At 47.3% G+C, this 22,994-nt stretch overlaps 4 protein-coding genes across 11 annotated transcripts in view; 2 read left to right on the forward strand and 2 right to left on the reverse strand.

Annotated features, from left to right (window-relative positions):
• Window positions 1–626: 626 nt before the first annotated feature.
• On the forward strand, window positions 627–11,092 carry slc23a3 (solute carrier family 23 member 3). Its single transcript, XM_061225732.1, has 12 exons — window positions 627–760; window positions 4,603–4,754; window positions 4,926–5,005; window positions 5,213–5,280; window positions 7,217–7,398; window positions 7,861–7,960; window positions 8,295–8,544; window positions 8,799–9,052; window positions 9,605–9,710; window positions 9,808–9,975; window positions 10,231–10,326; window positions 10,818–11,092. The coding sequence occupies exons 1-12, from the start codon at window positions 653–655 to the stop codon at window positions 11,090–11,092; spliced, it is 1,839 nt and encodes a 612-aa protein (XP_061081716.1). The 5' UTR covers window positions 627–652.
• A 1,092-nt stretch (window positions 11,093–12,184) lies between these two features.
• On the reverse strand, window positions 12,185–19,042 carry nhej1 (nonhomologous end-joining factor 1). 7 transcript variants are annotated; one of them, XM_061226362.1, is made up of 8 exons: window positions 18,935–19,042; window positions 15,817–16,027; window positions 15,175–15,405; window positions 14,464–14,602; window positions 14,279–14,337; window positions 13,715–13,901; window positions 12,683–12,777; window positions 12,185–12,428 (listed from the first exon to the last, which is right to left on the reverse strand). In XM_061226362.1, exons 2-8 carry the CDS (start codon window positions 16,000–16,002, stop codon window positions 12,348–12,350), a joined length of 978 nt encoding a protein of 325 aa, XP_061082346.1. In that variant the 5' UTR covers window positions 16,003–16,027; window positions 18,935–19,042; the 3' UTR covers window positions 12,185–12,347. The 7 variants fall into 7 exon arrangements, with proteins under 7 accessions (XP_061082346.1, XP_061082341.1, XP_061082342.1 ...); XM_061226357.1 differs by having other exon boundaries at window positions 18,647–18,954; XM_061226358.1 differs by lacking the exon at window positions 18,935–19,042 and adding an exon at window positions 16,500–16,646.
• si:dkey-69o16.5 (Alpha-aspartyl dipeptidase-like) lies at window positions 16,599–19,663 on the forward strand. Of its 2 annotated transcripts, XM_061226365.1 has the most exons (8): window positions 16,603–16,946; window positions 17,266–17,354; window positions 17,464–17,538; window positions 18,288–18,367; window positions 18,729–18,902; window positions 18,982–19,041; window positions 19,292–19,374; window positions 19,467–19,663. In XM_061226365.1, exons 1-8 carry the CDS (start codon window positions 16,849–16,851, stop codon window positions 19,531–19,533), a joined length of 726 nt encoding a protein of 241 aa, XP_061082349.1. In that variant the 5' UTR covers window positions 16,603–16,848; the 3' UTR covers window positions 19,534–19,663. The 2 variants fall into 2 exon arrangements, with proteins under 2 accessions (XP_061082350.1, XP_061082349.1); XM_061226366.1 differs by lacking the exon at window positions 17,266–17,354 and having other exon boundaries at window positions 16,599–16,946.
• A 2,931-nt stretch (window positions 19,664–22,594) lies between these two features.
• Window positions 22,595–22,994, reverse strand: part of nbeal1 (neurobeachin-like 1) — a 48,107-nt gene continuing 47,707 nt past the window's right edge. The window contains 1 exon segment of the mRNA XM_061225733.1: window positions 22,595–22,988. Within this exon segment, the coding sequence (XP_061081717.1) occupies window positions 22,887–22,988 (102 nt within the window). The 3' untranslated portion in view covers window positions 22,595–22,886.

Below are 22,994 nucleotides of genomic sequence, written 5' to 3' on the forward strand. Positions count from 1 at the left end.
GTAAAATAGTATTAGTGCATGTACTTGTTGTCTGCTGTTTGGTAGAACAGTGCAATGTACTGTGACCTGTTGGGATTAAGATAGCTATTATGTTTCCAACCACAATAAAAAATGTTCAGTGTCTCTGACAATTTTGGAATAGTGTCACAGGTAAATTTAGAAAATAAACTTCTTACAACATTTTACACATTAATTAAATCTAACATAAAAACATTCCCTCTACACCACACCCATACCATTTACTTAACTCCACATATGCTTTCGTATAACTTTGTGTAGTGGCTAATTTTTCACCTGTTTGCTATTTATCTTTAAGCAGCAGAAAGGCTAAAGGTGTTAAGAACTATGCACCGCTACCTCTTTCTGTTGTTGTTGTAACTGTCAATGGGGAGATAATGATTGAAAAGGCAACGTGATTAATGTTCTACTGTGGCACACAAGCAGGGGGCCAAAGGTCAGCACACAGCCAGGTGACGAGCACAGTCCATGGGGGGGGGGGGCTCACACCAGCTCACACGAGGGCCGGCAACCACGGGGCTCAGAAGCACATCGTAAGCTGGATACAGGAAGTGAAATAGAAAGAGGAGGAGAGAAAGAGAGGGTGAGAGAGAGAGAGAGAGAGAGACACTTGTCGGCTGTGTGCGGGTGCAGGATGCTCCAAAGCGAGGACCCCGAAAGGTCAGGCGGGATTCGGAGGACGGTAGAATTCCAAGTGGACCAACCCCTGCCCTGCCTTCTCAACCTGTGTCTGGCACTACAGGTATGCTAAACGCATTCTCAGCCCTCAGGTACGGTAAATCCATTCTCAGCCCTCAGGTACAGTAAATCCATTCTCACCCCTCAGGTACGGTAAATCCATTCTTACCCCTCACGTCCAAGTACAGTAGAAAGACAGGCTTTTCATCATTCAGCCATTGCCGTGTGAAGAACTGGACTGCTTGGGTCCGTTCCTGGAGAGCTGTGGTTCTGTGCAGTTCACCCTTTACTGCTTGCTGAACTGGCTCAGCTTAATGTGATATGTAATGGTCTGGAAAAGCCTCAGCCAGGCGATGATTAATGCAGGCGTTTTGTAAGCCTAGTGCTGCAGGGATTATTATTTTTACTGCGTCAGGGTATGATGGCTCGTTTCAAAACTCCTTTCTCACTACAATGCCTAGGACTGCTCTGTTTGTCTTGGTTGTTTTTTTTTAGTCTTTCATTCAGTTGTACTTTGACCTTTCAAGATCCTTATTTCCTTGCACAATGCTTTTCTATGACTCTCTCCCTCTCTGTTGGTCTGTCCTTATATTTGCTCTCTCTTTCTCTCTCTATACAGTCAGGTCCATAAATATTGGGACATCGACACAATTCTCATCTTTTTGGCTCTATACACCACCACAATGGATTTGAAATGAAACGAACAAGATGTGCTTTAACTGCAGATTTTCAGCTTTAATTTGAGGGTATTTACATCCAAATCAGGTGAACGGTGTAGGAATTACAACAGTTCGTATATGTGCCTCCCACTTTTTAAGGGACCAAAAGTAATGGGACAAACTAACAATTATAAATCAAACTTTTAATACTTGGTTGCAAATCCTTTGCAGTCAATTACAGCCTGAAATCTGGAATGCATAGACATCACCAGCCGCTGGGTTTCATCCCTGGTGATGCTCTGCCAGGCCTCTACTGCAACTGTCTTCAGTTCCTGCTTGTTCTTGGGGCATTTTCCCTTCAGTTTTGTCTTCAGAAAAGTGAAATGCATGTTCAATCGGATTCAGGTCAGGTGATTGACTTGGCCATTGCATAATATTCCACTTCTTTGCCTTAAAAAACTTTTTGGTTGCTTTCGCAGTATGCTTCGGGTCATTGTCCATCTGCACTGTGAAGCGCCGTCCAATGAGTTCTGAAGCATTTGGCTGAATATGAGCAGATAATATTGCCCGAAACACTTCAGAAATCATCCTGCTGCTATTGTCAGCAGTCACATCATCAATAAATACAAGGCCAAACATGCCCACGCCATGACACTCCCACCACCATGCTTCACTGATGAGGTGGTATGTTTTGGATCATGAGCAGTTCCTTTCCTTCTCCATACTCTTCTCTTCATTCTGCTACACGTTGATCTTTGTCTCATCTGTCCATAGGATGTTGTTCCAGAACTGTAAAGGCTTTTTTAGATGTTGTTTGGCAAACTCTAATCTGGTCTTCCTGTTTTTGAGGCTCACCAATGGTTTACATCTTGTGGTGAACCCTCTGTATTCACCCTGGTGAAGTCTTCTCTTGATTGTTGACTTGGAGTGTTCTTGATCTGGCCAACTGTTGTGAAGGGGTTTTTCTTCATCAGGAAAATAATTCTTCTGTCATCCACCACAGATGTTTTCCGTTGTCTTCCGGGTCTTTTGGTGTTGCTGAGCTCACCGGTGCATTCTTTCTTTTTAAGAATGTTCCAAACAGTTGATTTGGCCACACCTAATGTTTTTGCTATCTCTCTGATGGGTTTTTTTTGATTTTCCAGCCTAATGATGGCTTGCTTCACTGATAGTGACTGCTCTTTGGATCTCATATTGAGAGTTGACAGCAACAGATTCCAAATGCAAATAGCACACTTGAAATGAACTCTAGACCTTTTATCTGCTCCTTGTAAATGAGATAATGAGGGAATAACACACACCTGGCCATGGAACAGCTGAGCAGCCAATTGTCCCATTACTTTTGGTCCCTTAAAAAGTGGGAGGCACATATAGAAACTGTTGTAATTCCTACACCGTTCACCTGATTTGGATGTAAATTAATTATTAAATTATTAAATTAAAGCTGAAAGTCTGCAGTTAAAGCATATCTTGTTCGTTTCTTTTCAAATCCATTGTGGTGGTGTATAGAGCCAAAAAGATGAGAATTGTGTCGATGTCCCAATATTTATGGACCTGACTGTATCTCTATATCTCTCTCTATTCTCCATGACCCACTGATATGGTGAGAGTCTTTCGGGCCAGCTGTTCTATAGAGGCAGTTCATTGCAGCAGGAGTCTGTATGCTGGCTCAGCGAGGGCGCAGTCTGATGACACTCAGCAGGAGTCTGTACGCTGGCTCAGCGAGGGCGCAGTCTGATGACACTCAGCAGGAGTCTGTATGCTGGCTCAGCGAGGGCGCAGTCTGATGACACTCAGCAGGAGTCTGTATGCTGGCTCAGCGAGGGCGCAGTCTGAAGACACCCAGCAGGAGTCTGTATGCTGGCTCAGCGAGGGCGCAGTCTGAAGACACCCAGCAGGAGTCTGTATGCTGGCTCAGCGAGGGCGCAGTCAGATGACACTCAGCAGGAGTCTGTACGCTGGCTCAGCGAGGGCGCAGTCTGATGACACCCAGCAGGAGTCTGTATGCTGGCTCAGCGAGGGCGCAGTCTGATGACACCCAGCAGGAGTCTGTATGCTGGCTCAGCGAGGGTGCAGTCTGATGACGCTCAGCAGGAGTCTGTATGCTGGCTCAGCGAGGGCGCAGTCTGAAGACACCCAGCAGGAGTCTGTATGCTGGCTCAGCGAGGGCGCAGTGTCTGATGACACCTCAGAGAGTGGCAGAGCTCACAGGCATGCTGCAGAGTGGGGTGTATGCAGGGGTACCAACTGCCTGGGTTTCAAATGGAATGTCTGGCTTTGAACACACAACACCTCAAACCTCTTAGTGGATAGGCTACAACAGCGGACCAATAAGTCGAAAAAATACAGAATAAGTGTTCAGTGAGTGTATATTGTCATTCCATCAGTTTGATTGGAATCAAAAAAATTTGGTAACGAGCATGAAAAATCCCTTTGTCAACCATCAGCAAAGGCAAAGAACTGTCAATTCAGAAGACACAGATGGTAACTGACCATCACAAGTTGGGCAATGGGTACAGAAAAATACATAAACATACCACAAAGCACTGAAAGGGCAATAATAAAAAGATGTAAAACATATGTAATGGTTCCAAATTTGCCAGGAAAAGGATTATCCCCACAGATGGTAAGGAAGAGTGCTATGGTCAGATAAGACCAAAATTGAACGGTTTAGCCATACACACCATCAACATGTTCGGTAGCAAAATGGAATGCATACAAGGAGAAGCACCTCATACCTACTGTCAAATATGAAGGTGGGTCATTGATGTTTTGGAGATGCTTTGCTGGTCTAGGGGCACTATTTTAGGAAATCTTAGAGAATCTACTTGCCTCTGCTCGGAAGCTGAGTCTTGGTCTTGTTAAATTGTCCAGCAGGACAATGCATTATCAAAATCCACAGAGAAATGATTAAGTGAAAACAGCAACCATGCTCTGCAATGTCCATCTCAGTCTCCAGACCATGAAACATGTGGTCTGAACCAGAAAGGGGGTTATCCCAAGGATATGATTCTGAAAAGTTCATGAAGGAATGGTCAATAATCCCTCCAAATGTGTTCTCTACCCTTTTCGCAAATTAGAAAAAAAAACTCACGGCTCATGCCAGGGGTAAAGTATTAAATCAGGGGTGCCAATACTCGTTTTTTTGAGGGGTATATTATAAATAGTTTTTCATTTAATGGTGGAGGTGTTTTTATGTTCGATAAAGGAAAATAAAGTCTACCTCTCTGTCCCACTCTTTCTGCAGCAGGTTCTGGTCCAGTCCTCCTTGCTGGTGCTGGTGCTGGCGTTCCTGCAGCAGCACATCTGGGCTCTGGAGGGGCAGAGGGACCAGCTCCTGGCCTCCGCCTTCTTCTACTCCAGTGTGTCCACCCTGCTGCAGAGCTGGCTGGGGACACGGTGAGAGAGAGACACACACACACACACACACACACACACACATACATACCTACACACAAACACGCTCACTAATATACTCACACACACGCACGCACGCACGCACGCACGCACGCACGCACACCCAGAGACACATGCACTGTAGAGCTCACATTGCCTCCCATATCCACACAGCCTGCCGCTGGTCCAGGCTCCTTCCCTGGAGTTCATGATCCCCGCCCTCGTCCTGACCTCCCAGCAACGGCATGGCGACTGTAAGTGACCTCCTCCTGGCACTTAACAAACATGGTGACCGTAAGTGACCTCTTGACACTTAATAAAACATGGCAGCCGCAGGTGGCCCTGTGTCTCCAGACCACATGACCCATTCTTTATGTCGAAGTAAACATGCTCTGTATAGATGCCTGTGCAGGGAGGAATTGAGTTTGTACTGTCCTTGAAGTTTTCTTCTGTCCTCGCAGGGACTGCATCGGCATGCAAGGAGCGCTGTGGAGAGCAGTCTTTAACCCACACTGACCTCCTGAGAGAGGTACACAGGACGCATGTTGCTGGTCCTGAAGACCCTCTCACTCTCACTCTCTCGTGCAGTATTTGGGCTTTGTGTTTGATTCTTCACTCAATAACTTCATGTATCCTCCATCAATCTCAGTAAATTCAGATAGTCATTGAAATGCTTCACATTCTCAGTTAATCACTACTCCATTACTCCATTCAATGGCATCGATCTGGCCTGACTGTGGAAATGTTCTCCTTTAAGTCCATCTCACTTACAGTCATGTGAAAAAATATTCAGTCATTCATTAAGAAATGATCACATATCGATGTCTAATCTTGTTTTTATTTATCTCTGGAAAAGAAAGTGATCTAATTGCAGGGAAACAACAAAAATGAACCTTGTTTTACTCATTAAACAAAAGACATCAACATAAATGCATATTCTAACTGATAAAAAAGTTAGGACACCCTACCCCCTAATACCTAGTGTTACCTCCTTTGGCTGAAATAACTTCAGTGAGACGCTTCTTGTAACCATCTACCAGTCTCTGACATCGGTCTGAGGAAAGTTTTCCCCACTCCTCAACGCAGAATTCTTTAACCTGTGAAATGTTTGAGGGGTTTCTTGCATGTACAGCCCGTTTCAAGTCACCCCACAGCATCTCAATGGGATTAAGATCTGGGCTTTGACTGGGCCATTCCAGGACTCTCCACTTCTTAGTTTTCTGCCAGTCCTTGGTGGATTTACTGGTATGTTTTGGGTCATTGTCATGTTGCAGGGTCCAGTTCCGCTTCAGCTTTAATTTTTTTTACAGATGGTCTCACATGTTCCTCAGGCACCCGCTGGTACAGTGTAGAATTCATGATAGATTCTATGATGGTGAGCTGGTCCTGCTGCAGCAAAGCATCCCCAAACCATAACACTTTCACCTCCATGCTTCACAGTTGGTATGAGGTTATTTTCCTGGAACGCTATATTTCGTGTGCGCCAAACATGTCCTCTGCTCTGGTGTCCAAATAGACTCATCTGTCAAAAGAACATTATTCCAGAAGTCCTGGTCGTTGTCCATGTTCTCTCTGGCAAACTTCAGTCTGGCCTTAATGTTTCTCTTGGAGAGTAAAGGTTTCCTCCTTGCACACCTTCCATGAAAGTTAAACTTGTGCAGTCTCTTTCTGATTGTAGAGGCATGCACTTTCACATCAACAGTCGCCAGAGCCTGCTGTAGGTCCCGTGATGACATTTTAGGGGCTTTGGAGACTTCTTTTAGCATCTTGTGGTCTGCTCTCGGGGTGAACTTGCTTGGACAGCCAGACCTGGGCATGTTGGCAGTTGTTTTGAATGTCCTCCACTTGTAGACTATTTTCCGGACAGTGGAATGGCTGATTTCAAAATCTTTTGAGATCTTTTTAAATCCCTTACCAGACTCATAAGCTGCTACAATCTTCTTTCTGAAGGCCTCAGACAGGTCTTTCGTTCTCACCATGGTGTTCACTCTCACGTCAACAGTCAGGAGCACACCAAACTAAATGTCTGAGGTTTAAATAGGGCAAGCCTCCTTCAAAATGCTGAGTAACAATGTTCTAATCATGTGCACCTGATGTGATACACCTGTGTGTGATTTCAGCCATTTTAGGTGGGAAAAAATGTGGGGGTGTCCTAATTTATTCCTCACCAGAAATTGCATTTTTATTTTATTACATTTTACAGAAAGTTTTAAAAAGGATTTTCTTCAGTTTTAATTGTTTAGTTATATTACTTGAATCTCTCAGTTTAGTTAAAATTGATATTAAATACCCATATGTCTAAAAATGTTTAAAACATTTTCCATAGGGTGTCCTAATTTTTTCACATGACTGTATGCATCCTTGTCAGTTATAGGACAGTACTAATTCTGATGAATTCCAGGACAGATATTTCCTTCTTATTTAAAAACGATTTGATATTAATTCTGTCCCCTTCCCCCCTGTAGCTGCAGGGCATGGTGCTCTGTGCCGGGCTGCTACAGCTGGCCCTGGGCTTGACCGGACTCTGTGGGCTGGTGTTGAGGCACTGCGGGCCCCTGGTGTTGGCCCCCCTGCTCTGTGTGCTGGGCTTCTCCATCTACAGAGAGGTGGCCCTGCTCTGCTCCGATCACTGGGGTATCACTGCACTGTGGGTCCCTTAGAGGGTCTGCCTGTCTGCCTGTCTGTCTGTCATTCCGCCTGTCTATCTGAAAATCTGCCTGAGCCTGTGACTGTCTGTGAGACTGTCAGCCTGTCGATCTGTCCAGTCTGCCATTTTGAGTGTGTCGGCCTGTCAATCACTGATGCACAGTCCTGCCACTTATAGACGGTATACTGGCCTCTCTGTCCCTCAGTGTGTCGATAACATTAGCTGTGTAACTTGCCGTGTCGGCTGCTATGGCCAAAAGACCTGCTCTCACAAAAAATGAACCTTTTCCTGAAAATAGCATGCAATTTTCACAACACCAACATTTCAGGTTTGAAGTGTCTCTGATATCTTCGGACATGTTCGGACAAGTGAAGTCCTCTTAGTCCTCAGTGTCCGCTGTGGGAAATGCTGTATAGAATATGACTGTATAAAATATTGATGACTATTCGTGCTGTGCTGCAGGGCCATTGTCCTCATGGTGCTGCTGTCTCAGCACTTGCGCTCCTGGGTCCTGGCCGCCCCCCCCGGAGGGTCACGCTACCCCATCTGCAGGATGGTGTCGGTGAGTCACCAGGGACACCCCCAGACGGTTTAGCGCAGGGGTTATCAAATCAGGCTCTCGAGGGCTGAGAGGCGCTGGTTTGCCACCCTCCCACACAGATTGTTCAGTTACGCAATTACTCAGGAGAAAAGAAAATGCGCTGGCTTTGTATTCAAGGGCCAGATTTGACGATCCCTGGGGGAGTTTTGTGGGGAGGCGGGTGCGTTATTAGAGGCAAGGGGACTGTTGTTTAGGTGGGGTGATGAGTGGGAAGTAGAAAATAATTTCACCAAAGATTTCCTGTGGGAGTCTGTACTGCACAGCGCCTTCCTGAAGGCCTCTTTCCTGTGCGCAGGTGTTGCTGTCTCTGCTGAGTGTGTGGGGCGTGTGTGCAGCTCTGGAACACCTGGGACACTTCCGTCCCCATCAGCCATCCGAACTCCTGCCCACGTCAAGGCCCCCAAACCCCTCCCACACAGCTCCCTGGATCCGCCCAAACTCCTCCCACATTGCTTCCTGGCCCAACACTAACTCCTCCCAGATCCTGACCAGCACCACTCAGCATGACTCACACCCCGCTGCCTGGCTAAGTCTTCCCCTGACCGGTGAACATTTTTACATTTGGACCATTTTCACATTTTCCAAGTCTTAGCTTCTTGATGATTAGCTTACTGACTGATATTTGAAACTCTTGTTGAACAACAACTGTCAATAGTCAGCATATGAAATTATTATAGAAATGATATTAAAATTGTTTGAAGAAAAAAGTATTTTAAATTGAAGAAGTTTTAGAAAGTGTGTCGGCAGGAGGAAGTGTCTGAATGACTGTTATATGTCACCGTTTCCTGTCTGAGAGCAGCAGGAGTAGGGCTCCCCCTGCTGTCAGCGAGGGGCATGGCAGCAGGGCTGGCTGCCGCCCTGGCCTCATCCATCAGCTCGCAGAGCGTCTACCTGCTGACAGCGAGGCTCCTGGGGGCCCCGCCCCCGCCCGCGGCGGCCTGTAACCGGGGTCTGTGTGTGGAGGGGCTGGGGAGCGTGAGCGCCGCCCTGCTGGGAGGAGTGGTGGGGGTCAGCAGCAGCGTGCCCAACGCCTGCGCTCTGGGACTCAGTCAGGTACAGCGGCCTGAACCTGCCAATGAGACACGGCGCATCAGGGCAGACACGGGGCATCTCACCTACCAATGAGACACAGCGCATCAGGGCAGACACGGGGCACCTCACCTGCTCCTGAATAATGTGCTCGGGTAAATTCTGTGTTTCATCAGAGTCAGAGCGAAAGAGAGACCGTTATGAAAATGAAAGGTTCTGATAATACATGTAAATTGAATATATTTTCTAGATATTACAACACTGCACAATACATGGGACAAACATACAAACTTGCAACTTTCTAATAGTGCAATATATATTTTGAAAACTGCTGTGAAATAGATTTTCTAATACATTTACACAAAGGTTTATAAATATGATGTGCATTACAGTTGCATTTTCTAAAGCAGCGAAGGTTAGTGTGTGGGAGAATAAAGAAAGAAAGAACAGAGTTTGCGAGGGAACATCTCTGATATGCCAAGGATATTTCCAGCCGCAGTGTTTGTGCACTGAGAGGGAGTTGCCTTGGGCTTCCCAGGCTGTGTGTGAGTGTTTTCGCTGCCCTCTCTCCCTCAGTGTGGGTCCCGGAGCACAGTGCAACTGGCGGCCATTTTGGGGCTGATCCTGGGTGTGTCCCCCCGCCTGACTCACCTGCTGACCTCTGTACCCCTGGGTATCCATGGTGAGAACCCCCCTGCGCTCCTCCTCCCGTTCATTACCCCCCCCCCCCCCCCCCCACACGAGTGACCGCTGACCTTGCAGCATCTTACCTCCTCTAGGGGCTGTTCTCAGTGTGACCTACACTGTTGCCATAGGGACAGGCGTGACCTACTTCCAGTACACGCACATGGACTCAGGGCGGAACATCTTCAACATCGGCTTCGCCGTGTTCATGTCCCTGCTGCTCCCGCACTGGTTCACCCTCCAGCCCTCCTTCATCTCCACAGGTAAGAAAATAAACTACAAGAAAATAAATACAATAATAACAATAATATACTTGCACCATCACACTGTTTGCTTTATAGAAACTGGTGTGACAATGACTCACCTGCACCAGGGCTTACCCGTGATAACCAAAGGGGCTAAAACATCAACTGCTCCTGCATGAAGTAAAAAATATCAATGACTGTACGTGTGTATGTATGTGTGTGCGTGTGCATGCGTGTGTGTGTTTGTGTGCATGTCTGTGCATGTATCTGCAGGTGTGTCCAGCCTTGACGTGCTCCTCCAGTCTCTACTGACCTTACCTGTGTTCCTGGTGGGACTCCTGGCATTTCTCCTGGACAACACCGTGTCAGGTAGCATCCCTCAACACTCCTCTCAGAGTCCACCCAGTACACAGCAATCAACCCTCATAACAAAATAGTATTTTGTTACATGTGTCCCTAATGGGCTGACCCTGCTGCAGAGAATAATGTTACCGCTAGTTGTTCAGTGCTGGCACTGGCTGTGGAGCCCGTTAAAACACAGGCAGCCCAGTCAGGGATGGGCTCCCACCCTATAATAATCCATTATTATATAATAATCCAGCTCCTCCTCAGATTTCTTCTCATGGCAGAGTTTTGTTTTTTTTCACTATTTATTTAATAAATGAATGTTTCATTATGCAATTATACTTGCGGTTTTTTGGACAGCCTTCCCCAATTTCCCTGTTCTCCCAAAGTGTTTTGTGACCGTGTAGAAAGTTCCAGAGAAGCTGTCCATTAGCTTAGTTCTCTCTCGCCGTATAAGGCACCACTCCTCCCGGTGGGGTAAAGATGGCGGCTGAGTTGCGACGTCCGTTCTGCAGGGTCTGCCTCAGAGAGGGGTCTGAACTCCGGGGTGATGGTGAAGGGGTGGCAGGCGGAGGCCAGCAGGCCGGCGGGATACTCCCGGCAGGGCGCGGCAGTGTACGACCTCCCATCTCCGGTGAAGAGGCTTGTGGACCTGCCGGGGCTCCGGACTGTCCCGTTCTGTGCCTGCAGGACCCCCGGGGAGCACGACGCCCTGTCGGTGCAGGAGACTGCGGACCTCTTGGCAGGCAGGGCGGACCCCAGGGGAACAGGCCCAGAGGGCCAAAACTGAAGACAATGCCACTACTCACAATCAGACTTGAGATGATACTCACCATACACTTCTGATTGGTTTTGTGACACCACTGTACACCCATAGACAATGCAAAGAAGGCAATAATGCCCAAAAGACACAATCCATTGGCAAACAAGAGCAGCTGATGAGCAAAGCTTTTCTAAAATGTACAGTAGCTAGAGGAAAATGGCAATTTCACAGCAACTCTACCTGAGGAAATCCGTAACAGAATTTGAGAGTAGGTTTGCACAAAATGTATTTTATTTTAAAATAAACCTTTCAATAGTTTTATTTGTAAAATATTAGTATCATATACACTCAGTGTGCACTTTATTAGGTATTTATTAGACTCTTCTGCTGCTGTAGCCTATCCACTTAGAGGTTTGAAGTGCAGTGTGTTCAGAGATGATATTCTGCATGCCATGGTTGAACAGGTAATGCATGGTTAATTGCATACCTGTCAGCTTTGACCAGTCTCACACGTTACACTCGATCTGGAAAATGGACAGATGTTTTAAATAAACGAATGTTTCTGCAATGCAAGCGTCTTTTCCTGTGGGAATTCTGGGTTTCTACTGGTCAGGTGAGGGATTGAGTCCTGATCCACTCAGTCAGCTGATCTGAGCTTGAGATGAACTGAACTTCTCTCCTCTTAGCCACATTTCCCTCCCATAGTTTTCCCCTCTGCCCCAGCCCTTCTCTTTTCTCCCCTCTGTTCTCCCTTTTTTTCATTTCAAGAAGCGTTGCAGCAGGAGATCAACAAGGTTGATGAGTTTGGAGTGGTAAAAAAAAAAAGCAATGGAAGAAAGGAAAATGGGCCTAAATCAGTGGTTCAGATGCTCGCTAAGGTAACAGAGGTTACCTGCATTGTGCAGGCATGGGGACAAATAAAAAGGTCTGCTTTGGCCAGAATGATCATCTGTGAGACATGAGGACAAGGATGATGATCTGTGAGAAAGGAAGAAACGGAAACAGAAGAGACCAGAGAGGACTCTGCCAGTCCGATCCCACCATCCCATCCCAGCCCAAGAGAGAGAGAGAGAGAACACACAAAAAGTCCTTCCGCCCACACAATAACATGAGCAGCAATACTCGAGAAGGACACTTTATTATATTGCTTGACACGATAAACCAATTTTAAAAAACTGTAGAAAAAAATAGTGTTAACAGAATGTAAACATTTTTAAGAATGAATCATTCCAGAGATCAGTCCTTAAAATGGAGCCAACACACCAAGAGGAACGTCCACTGGTCACCGAAACAGCCCAAGAGCTTTCTTCTTCCGGGGCCGAGAAACAGGCCTATCGGACGGGGCTTGGTTGAGGGGGGCGGTCTGTGAGAGAGGAAAGAACCACCTCAGATCACTGCCGTGCCACGGTTTAATACTGAAGGAATACGGTTTGAACCTGGTTACTGGGGAAAAAGGCCAGGTCATGGTGATTTCTATGGTGTGAAGTATATGCTCCAGACAAGCTCAAATAATTATTGGGAAGTCCAAGAGCCCCTTTTAGAATTTCCTTCAGATTACGACCAATGTAAAAGGAAAGATGTGTCCCGGTGTACTGGAAGGTTCAGAAGGGGACAGACCTGGTCATGCTGGGGAACCTCTGCTGACCCGGGTCCAGGTTCTGGCCCAGCTGAGCGGCTCTCTGCCTGACCCACAGCACTACCGAGCTCTGCTCCTGTAAGCAACAGCAGTGTGTGAGACGCCAGAACCATCATGGCCAAGCCTGTGTGCGTGTGCGTGTGCGTGTGTGTGTGTGTGTGCGTGTGTGTGTGTGTGTGTGTGAGTGTGTTTGTCTATTTATTTATGTGTGTGTGTGTGTGTGTGTGTGTGTGTGTGTGTGTGTGTGTGTGTGTGTGTGTGTGTGTGTGTGTGTGTGTGTGTATGTGTGTGTGTGTGTGTGTGTGTGTGTGCGCGTGCGCGTGCGTGTGTGAGAGAGACACCAGAACCTACACACATCTCACGTCGTGACGGGGCAGCCTGTAGCGTGGTGGTTAGGGTAAGTGACTGGGACACGCAAGGTCGGTGGTTCGTATCCCGGTGTAGCCACAATAAGATCTGCACAGCTGTTGGGCCCTTGAGCAAGGCCTTTAACCCTGCATTGCTCCAGGGGAGGATTGTCTCCTGCTTAGTCCAATCAACTGTATGTCGCTCTGGATAAGAGCATCTGCCAAATGCCAATAATGTAATGTAATGTGTATGTGTACGTGTCCATGAGTGCATATTTGTGTGTGTGGTTTTATGCGAGTGTGCATGGCTGTGTGCATCTGTGTGAGCCTGTTCACATGCATCTGTGTGAGCATGCATAGAAAATAAGTGTGTGTGTGTGTGTGTGTGTGTGTGTGTGTGTGTGTGTGTGTGTGTGTGTGTGTGTGTGTGTGTGCGTGTGCGTGCGCATGTGTGTGTGTGTGTGTTATTAACCTTTTGAAGACTAGGTTTTCAAAATGTCTAAATTCTAAGTCATTGTCCAAGAACATTGCTTTCAATTACCTGCATTGACTGTACCTGAACCAGCATATAAACACTGTAACCACATAGTGTGTGATCATCACACACCGTAAAGGGTAAAAAAGGGGCACAGAGTAAAGCAGAGGAGCACAGAGCAGGGCACTGACCGGGGACTGTGGAGCGGCTGGGGGCCTCTGGGGGACTCTGGCGTTTGGGTAGCGGGTCCCCAGGGGCCCGGCTGTCGGAGCTCTTGCGCTTGCGGCCACTGCGGTGTGCAGTCACAGCTGTGTACAGCTCCTGCAGCTCCGTGTCGAACGCCAGCTCATCCCGCGCAGCGCACACCTGGGGCAGCGCCTGAGCAGGGTCGCACAGGGGGCAGGGGTCAGGGGTCACCCTTTAAACTGACGGTGGGCAGGAGTCCTGCGGAGGTGCCACAGAGACAGAGGAGGTGCAGCACCTCTGGGCTCCTCTCATTCGATGCCAATTTAATTCAGTGTAGGCTGTGTTAAGAGTGCCTTCGAAACTTCCATCTATTCTCTCTGAAAGCCAGCACCTCACACTTTCTAACAGGTACCTGCAACACTGTAAACTCCATCAGCTCTCTAACGAGCACACAGCTCCTGTAATGAGTAGAAGCGACACCGTTTGGTGTGTGCATGCATTTGTGTGTGTCTGTGTGTGTGTGTGTGTGTGTCTGTGTGTGTGTGTGTATGTGCAGCTGTGTAACTCACCTGTGCGATGAAGCCCTCTCTATAGCTCTGTTCTTCAAACACCTCCGTCTTCAAGCGAGCTGCAGGGAACAGACACAATGCACAGAGGGACTAAGAAGGAGTGCCCTCTCTGCGTGCGTGTGTGTGCGTGTGTGTGTGTGTGTGTGTGTGTGCATGTGTGCATCCGAGCGCTGGGCGCTTCCTACCTCTGCTCAGCTCAGCTCCATTCTCTTTGTAGTCCTGGATTTCTGCATCCTTCCTGGAGAGCAGAGCCCCCAGCTCCCCCACCTGCCTCTGCAGCACCCTGCTCACTGCCAGCAAGGGCTGCACAAAGTGCCTGCACACCTGTACACACACACAGCCATACAATGACCTACATATACCTGTACACACACACAGCCATACAATGACCTACACCTACACACACACACACACACATACACACACACACAGCCACACAGGTACACAGACCTACACACACGCACACACACAGCCACACAATGACCTACACAGACACACACACACACACAGGTACACAGACCTACACACAGCCACACACACACACACACACACACACACACACACACACACACACACACACACACACACACACACACACACAGCCACACAATGACCTACACACACACACACACACACACACACACACACACACACACACACACACACAGGTACACAGACCTACACACAGCCACACAAAGACCTACATACAGGTACACGATGACCTACGTGCACCTGTACACACACAGAGCCAGGCAATGACCTACAGACATACACCTGTATGTACACACAGCCACACAATAACCTACAGATATACACCTGTATGTACACACAGCCACACAATGACTCTAGTGGAAAAGACCAGGCATCTATACTGAGGGACAGTATGAGGACCGTACCACTGTCACAGCGGCAGGGGTGCAGCGGAATTCCCAGTAGAAGGGCACCCCCGCAAGCTCACTCTTGAGCCGGACCTCTAGGCAGTCATGGGAACGCAGCAGGGAGAACTCTGCAGGGTCCACGTTCTCCTCTAACTCGCCTCCCCCTCCCCCAGTCAGGCGAGGACACGCCACCGTGCACAGGTGTGAGAAGAAGGCGGAGACAGGTGCACGCAGACGCTTGTTCAGGTCCTGCAGAGACAGCAGTGGACAGGTGACAGTGTAAGCGTGGCGCACAAAGACTCTTAAAGGCCCACACACCAGCATTCAGCTTACTCCGTCCTGCACATTCAAACTCGCTCCCCCCCTTACCCTGTCCAAATCCTCTCAGCCCCTCAATGCATGATGCATTTACCTTAGATTTGTCCTTATTTGCTGAGCTTTGCCTCGTCCTGAGTGGTTTACCAAAGTTCTGTGCTAAATAATTTACTTGTGCTCAATACAGATTGTTCCATCTAAGACATGTGCTAATGGGGGCAAATGTGTTGCATAATGGTGAGATATCAGAGTTTGTAACCCTAAGCTTTGCAGACTGGAGTCCGAGGTGGGGCACTGCCATTGTACCCACGAGCACAGGACTTCACTGGAGCTGTGACTGTGTACCTGTGCTCTGTCCTGAATGGCAGCAGCATCCATCTCTTCTTCCCACACACACTGCAGGTCGCTCAGCAGAAGCCGGTACGCTGTGTCTGCAAACCAGGACTTGGCCAGGAGCTGGACGCCCCCCAGGCAGACCGGAACCCAGGACTGCTCCCGCAGAAGGTCCTCTGACACGCCCACACTCACCATATTGCACAAAGCAGATACCGCTGCTCTGTAAAATGAGATTAAACGCACATCAGCATTAAAATCAGAGGGACTGCCCAAGTTACTACTATTTATTACTTAATGTGCACATTTACAAAAACAATGCACATTATAATTGTGTAAATGTACATCCGGTTTAGTGCGTTCAGTAACTTTGTTCAACAAGAAAGATCTACTTTGAATAGGAAATGAAATCACGTCTTTTTCAATGTTTTCTCTTTGATCGGCAGTGCAGTGCGGCTCTTCTAGATCGGTCGACCAGTCGAAGGTTTATAAACACTCCGAGATATAAACACTGCAGTTCAATGTTTTGAACAGGAGTCCAGCTAGATAACCAAACTTCGAGTTCGAGTATATCATATTATATATCATGCAAGACACAAATAAAAAGATATTATAATGTTGAAATAAAATATATTACAATTGAAAAGGTTTCGTGAAAAACAATTTTTTGTAAAAAGAACATGATACACACTTGCCTCGTTTAAAAATGTGTGCTCCAGTTAATTTTATGTTCCCTGCTGAAACAAGAGTAACATAAAAAAGGTTCCGGGGAAAACAATTGTTGTTTTTCAGGCATGGTAGGATTTTATGGTGTGCATTTATGGTGTGCACAGGAACTGACACGTTGGCTATTAATCGGTTCCTTATCACGAATGTCTATCTCAGCACAATTTGACGTTTCGCTGTCAGGCGGTCTTTGAACAGCCATTTTAAACTTAATGCATGAGGCACTTTCAGAGAAGTTGTTCCTGTATTTATCAAGACCGTTTCCACTGATGCGTGCGTGTTACGTGTAAAGTTATCAGTCTTGGTATACCTAAAAATATGACGAGGAGACTACTACTTGTGTCAAATTCCACTCTACATGGTGGCGGAGGATATCTGGGACATTGCCAACAGCAGATCCAAGATTTTTTTGGAGAGTAAGTTCATTTTAACTTTAGACAGCAAAACGAACTGCTTGGATCAGGTGACCTGCTGAGTGCATTCCAGTTGTAATATAGACGTTATAGATCATGAGTGATTTTTGAGAAAACACTTTCTGAAAGGGAAATCATTTAGATTCTCTTGTTCGATGGAACACGTTAGCTATTACAGTTACTCAATAGCCAATTGATTTTGCCATGCTAAGGAATGACTTGAAATGAAAATGGTTTTTAATCTTGAAATAGTCATTTTAAGATTGAATGGACATTCCGAGCCAATATTGGTGGAGACTAAATTGTAACCCTGAATTGGCAGGCAGGTAAAGCGGATTCTGTTCGTTCCTTACGCGTTGCACGACAGAGACGGCTATGCAAAGACCGCCCGTGACAAGCTGCAGAGTTTGGGTAATACGTTATTTATTTTCTGTTTGCAGCGGGACACGTCTTGACATTAATTTGTACAATAACGGTCATTGAAAGTATGTCACGTTTCATAGTTTGTGTTCTCTCCAAGGTTATGAGGTGGACAGTATTCATGAAGCATCTGACCCGGTGGAAGCCGTGAGGATGGCTCAGGGGATCTTTATCGGTGAGATGTCACTTGAAAATATTTTAAACGCATGCAACTACTTCGGGGCTTCCCAAAATTGGGCCTGATGGGTCCTAGTGCCTAGCTTTTAGCCTCGTACTTTTTTTTAAAAGCATGTCATTAAAAAATAAACCAATTTTTAAAGATGAAAACAGGGAGCATATTACGACTTCGTGTGCCGTGCATGCCTGAAATGATTGCTGAATCTCAATGATAATTTCTCTGCAAAGCACTCTGGGATGTTTGTATGTAGTCCGCTTACCAAAACTGCTGGACTTTGCCTTATTTACACTTCCGATTACAACCCATCAAGCATTGGTCACAGTCTACAGCCAAGTATGACACGACAATCAAAGTAGTGAGCTATAAAATAGTTTGAAAGCATATTGTTAAATTCCATCCATCCATTATCTTAACCCGCTTATCCTGAACAGGGTCGCAGGGGGGCTGGAGGCTATCCCAGCATACATTGGACGAAAGTCGCCAGTCCATCACAGGGCCATATTGTGAAAATGCAATGTAATACTCATTATTGGTAGTAGCATACAATATGGCCACAGAGGGTAAATCCTGAAATGTTGCTCTTGTTGGGAATTAGTTACGTTTACTCTGAAAACCAGCACACAGGCAGGTCCCCAGGACAGTGACTAGTCATGACATGCCCAACTTCAATGCTAACGTACATCATAGTGAACTACACACTGAGAAATTCGTTACACCCGATAATGACATCACCGTGTCCTCTTCAGGTGGCGGAAACACTTTCCGTCTGCTGAAAGCGCTGTACGACAACAAAGTCGTGTCTGAGATTCAGAAGCGTGTCCTGAAGGTGAGCAGCACACCTAGTGGCACGTAAAGGTCCAATGCTAATCTAGCAAATGCTATATTCAAGGCAGAGTGTTTAAAAAAAAAAAAAATAAAAAAAAAAATAAAAAAATTTGTGACATATCAGACCTGGGTAAAATACTTTTCTGTGCTTAATTGAACTTGTCTGGAGTATTGGATCACATGAAACACCCCCCATCGATGGTCCTCTTGGTTGTCTCAATTGCATCAGACAAGATTAGCCGAGCACAGAAAAGCATTGGAGTCCAAAACTGTTGCATACCTGCCCCAGGTCTGTGACGTATGCATGGCTTCGAGGTGGTGGTGGTCTTGCGGGTTAGTAACTGGAGAGTGTTGGGCTTCAGGATGGGATTCCTTTCATGGGGTCGAGCGCAGGCACCAACGTTGCAACCGTCAGCATCAACACCACCAACGACATGCCCATCGTCTACCCGCCCACCTTCGCTGCCTTAGGGCTGGTGCCCTTCAACATCAACCCCCACTACCTGGACGCCGACCCCAACAGCACGCACATGGGGGTGAGCACGGCCCCCCTCGCCTCCCCGTTTACCCCCTCCTGTGCCCTTTCTCTTCTCATTCGCTCTTTCCTTCCTTCAGGAGACACGAGAGCAGCGCATTAAGCAGTTCCACGAGGAGTCCGACACGCCCAGCGTGCTGGTGAGGCATTATGGGGCATGAACTCTGACCTCATAACTCGAGTGTTACAGAGGCCCTTATGCTTTTGAGCTCTGCGGCACACTGATGTAACCATGTCAGAGTTCTGTTGTACTAACGCTACGAGATTTCAGCGTTACAGACTCTGATCCTACTTAAGCTTTGCAGAATACTTATGTCAGATTTCTATTGTACCGATATTGTGGTATTGTCATTCGAGCGGTCCGGAGTACTGACTTCTCTTACCATGCAGGGGCTGAGAGAGGGGTGCATGCTGCTGGTGGAGGGGGACAAAGCGACCCTCCTGGGCAGCACCAAGGCCAGGCTCTTCACCAGGTGAGAGCGCGAGGTCTCCCCACGCTCACCACACATCACGGGTACACGCGTTCGAGTCCGCCGCCTCACTGTCGGCCCGTTGCGTTTTCCAGGGGGAAGCCAGCCGTGGAGTACGAACCTGGGACTGATATGAGCTTCCTGCTAACAGAGGGTGAATGACCTGGAGGCACGCCAAGGGAAGGGACAACGCACGCAGCTAACGGGAGCTTGGGGAAATCCACTATTCCCATGCAGCAAGTGCAATTGACAAGGATTTTTTTTGTCTGGGCAAACTGAAATAAATCTTTAAAAAAAAAAAAAAAAACATAATGACTCTTTTTTTAGCCCTTAAAGGTATAATATCACAACTATGTGATTAGAAATGCTCAGTTAAGAACAACTAACACTGATGTAACAATCACGACTGGAACTGAAAGCAACAAAGTTCTAGAACACCAACATATATATACACATCTATATATATATATATATATATATATATATATATATATATATATATATATATATACACACATTTTAAACCTACTTTTATTTATCTAACCTACCTTTTCCTTCAGTGCAGTCCATCACTGGACAGTTACCACAGCAGGGTAGGAGCTCACACATCCAACTCCCCCCTCATTAGACACGATTGGCTGATGGACACATCCTGTGTCTGTGGTGCAGCCTGGGGAGCCCTGTAACCTAATCTCAGGGTGAGGGAACAGGGTGACGCCCTGCTCCATTCTGAACACTGTGGGTCAACAGAGATACTGCAGCATCACAACTTTTTATCCATTGACTTTAATGATGTTTCCACACCTTTTTGTGTATACAAAGCGGTTTTTACAGATCAGGGGAGAACAATAAAAACAATCTGTTACAATCTGTAGTACCTGGAAAGTGCAAAAAAATACATTTCAAATACACAGAAATAAAAATCATGCTGTACATATTTATATACTGTATTTATAAATAATCACAGATATACACACACAACCATTTGGTGAAAGTTACAGAAGAAAGCAGCTATGATTATTCGTTTCAGAATCTCAGATTGTTGCTCAATCTTCCTCTGGTGTCCTGATTGGGGCTCAGTGGCCAAAGAGTGTCTGGAATGAAGTTGTCCATGGGGGGCGGGGCCACACAGGGGTCACATGCATGTCCACACCAAGGCCCCATTCGAAGGTCATGTGACACAGCGGGAAAAGGCACTCCCTTTATTTCAACAGAGGAACTGGTAAAATAACGATGGATTTTGCATTTTTTGTTCGTTTTAGTGGTCTTGCCAACAAAGCACAGAAAACACTCGAAGGGGGGAAAAGAAAAATGCACTTTCGTTGTCTCTTTGGAAAGCAGGTTCAGAATAGCTTTGGAAAGAAATGCGCTCGTTTGGGCCCGTTTCCGCGGAGACGAAAGAGGAAGTTCCAGATTGATGAGTCAGCGCTTGGCAGAGCGTGCTGGTGTACTGCAGGGAGACTGCAAAACTCGACATACCAGTATAACACAACATGGCAAAAACAACTGTTCACTCTGACCCCTGACCCGGCAGTACAATACTGACCACAGAAAGACAGGTTTCCACAGGGTTATGGAAATCTTTAGAGTTAAAAGTTGTCTGCATTTTGGCAAATATAGATCTGTATCTTGTCCATTACACATTCGCACTCAAACACAGTGAGGAAGGATATCGTTAGGTTAAAGAAACAACCGGATGCTCTGGGCAGCGTGTGAGAGGAGAGCTGCTGCAAGTGAATAAGTCCTGACAGAAGGGGGGGGATCGACCAACCAAGGGACAAACCGTGATAAAGCAGAAAAACATTCATCATCACTTAACATACAAAATATATCAAATAAATCTCACCAAACAAATAAGTTAGGTACTGCATATATGGAAAAAAGTAATCCTTGTCAGTAAACTTGGTCTCCAGGGGGAGACCTTCACAAGACCAAACCTCAGAGCAAAAACTTGGAAGTTTAAAAAAGAAAAAGAAAAAAATTGAAGTGAGACTGCAGGTCAGTGATTTGGTCTCTGAGGTGGGGCCCTGCGATAAAGGAACACACACATTACATCATCCCCGTCAGTAACCAGGAAGACAGGCTGCTTCAGTCAGCCAGGGTAATGGGAATTTTTACGACGTTCCGACATTCCCACCAGACCGGAATGTCTAATGCACAGCTGGAGATCGGAGCAGGGCAGCGGCTTCCGCAACTCCTATGTCTCAAATCCCGCTGGATTCTCCGGACGTTTCTCCAGCCATTTTCTTTTTTTTGATCGTTTTGCCCAATCCCTGCTCGTCACTTTGGGCCACAGAGGCCTGGATCTACCACGGTTTTATCTACATAATTACAAGTGACCGTTAAAACAATTCTCTCTCTCTTTATCTACAAAACCACGAAAGAAAATCCTGTATCTTTAAACAAACCCGTTCAAGTACAACCAAACCTCTCTATGCACCATACACGTAGCCTTATCCGTACCTCACGCGTGTGTTTTAGGTGTGGATGCGTGTCGTGCTTGTATGAGCGTGTCCATGCGTTTGTGTGTACGTGTGCGGCTGGTAACTGTGGCCAGCTCCTGGTGGTGTAGCTTCAGATTTCATGGAGGGAAAGGGTGTCTTTGTTCCCTCAGGTAGTGTAGTGTGTAAAAGGCGTCAGGCTAACCGAACCCACAGGCAGTCTGTGTCCAGGGGGGCCTATGGACCTCACAGGTCATTCTAACACAGTGGCAGTCGCAGGATGTGAGCCCTGCACCTCACACGGGCACTGCCCTGCCTACAGAAACGGCCCTGGGCACAGACAGTTTCCCACAAACCCACGGGCTATAAGGCGAGTGAAAGGCCACTGAAAATGAAAAGAAGCCTCCTGTTGAAGTCTGCGAGTGACAGTGACATCGGGCTGTAGCGCAGCGGCACCAGCGCAATACCGTCTATGGCCACAGGGGGAGCTCAAGCACCTTTGTGGTGTATTGCTCTTCCTTTAGTATGCACGCTGGTGCCAGCACAGTCTCCACAGCCTTATGCCAAACCCACAGAGCCGAACGGAGGCCTTCATGGATGAAAAGGTTAGCGACCGGTTGAGGGGAGGGGGGTATGATGAGATTAGTTGTGAATAAGATGGGGTAGGGTGGGGGGGGGGTCATGTGATTAGTGGGGATGGTGGGAGGATAGGGGGGGGTTTTAATCAGAACCACAGCGCCCGCGCTGTCCGGTCCTGTTCTGGTCCTCTCTCCCTCTTTGGGCCCAGACACGGTCTGGCTGGTTGGGTAAGCTCGGTTACGGTCCCGTCAGCTGGGGGGAGGGGGTGGGGGGTGCAGCCCTACCGGACCTCACAGTCTCAACGTGTGAAGAACAGACGGTCCGGGTCAAAGCAGGGAGCGGTGACGTCCAATTAAACACAGGCATTATTCCATCACCTTCCATTGGGTGAAGGCTGTAGTGATTAACAGGGCAGAGAGCCAATCGGGAGGCAGTGTGGAGGGGGAGGGTTGGGGGGGGGGGGGGGGGGATTTGTGATTGGGGGCGAGGGGCCCGTCAGTTGTGGTCCCTGGTGTGGTACTCGGTCTCCCCGGATGAGATCTGGGTCAGGCGCTTACTGGAGCCCCACAGCTTGCGCGTGATTTGGCCCGAGCGCATCTGGGA

This window comes from Conger conger, chromosome 17 (genome assembly GCF_963514075.1).
Source record: "Conger conger chromosome 17, fConCon1.1, whole genome shotgun sequence".
Taxonomy (NCBI): domain Eukaryota; kingdom Metazoa; phylum Chordata; class Actinopteri; order Anguilliformes; family Congridae; genus Conger; species Conger conger.

Excerpts from the sequence above, each read along its gene's own strand:
- slc23a3 (XM_061225732.1), top strand. The coding sequence starts at position 653 with ATGCTCCAAAGCGAGGACCCCGAAAGGTCAGGCGGGATTCGGAGGACG. Across the intron at positions 8,545-8,798 it reads GCTAAGTCTTCCCCTGACCG|CAGGAGTAGGGCTCCCCCTG; the intron begins GTGAACATTTTT and ends GTCTGAGAGCAG. Across the intron at positions 9,053-9,604 it reads GCGCTCTGGGACTCAGTCAG|TGTGGGTCCCGGAGCACAGT; the intron begins GTACAGCGGCCT and ends TCTCTCCCTCAG.
- si:dkey-69o16.5 (XM_061226365.1), top strand. The coding sequence starts at position 16,849 with ATGACGAGGAGACTACTACTTGTGTCAAATTCCACTCTACATGGTGGC. Across the intron at positions 16,947-17,265 it reads ATCCAAGATTTTTTTGGAGA|GCAGGTAAAGCGGATTCTGT; the intron begins GTAAGTTCATTT and ends CTGAATTGGCAG. Across the intron at positions 19,375-19,466 it reads AAGGCCAGGCTCTTCACCAG|GGGGAAGCCAGCCGTGGAGT; the intron begins GTGAGAGCGCGA and ends TGCGTTTTCCAG.
- nhej1 (XM_061226357.1), bottom strand. The coding sequence starts at position 18,672 with ATGCATACGTCACAGACCTGGGGCAG. Across the intron at positions 13,902-14,278 it reads GAGAGGGCTTCATCGCACAG|GCGCTGCCCCAGGTGTGCGC; the intron begins GTGAGTTACACA and ends GACCCTGCTCAG. Across the intron at positions 12,429-12,682 it reads AGGTTCCCCAGCATGACCAG|ACCGCCCCCCTCAACCAAGC; the intron begins GTCTGTCCCCTT and ends CCTCTCTCACAG.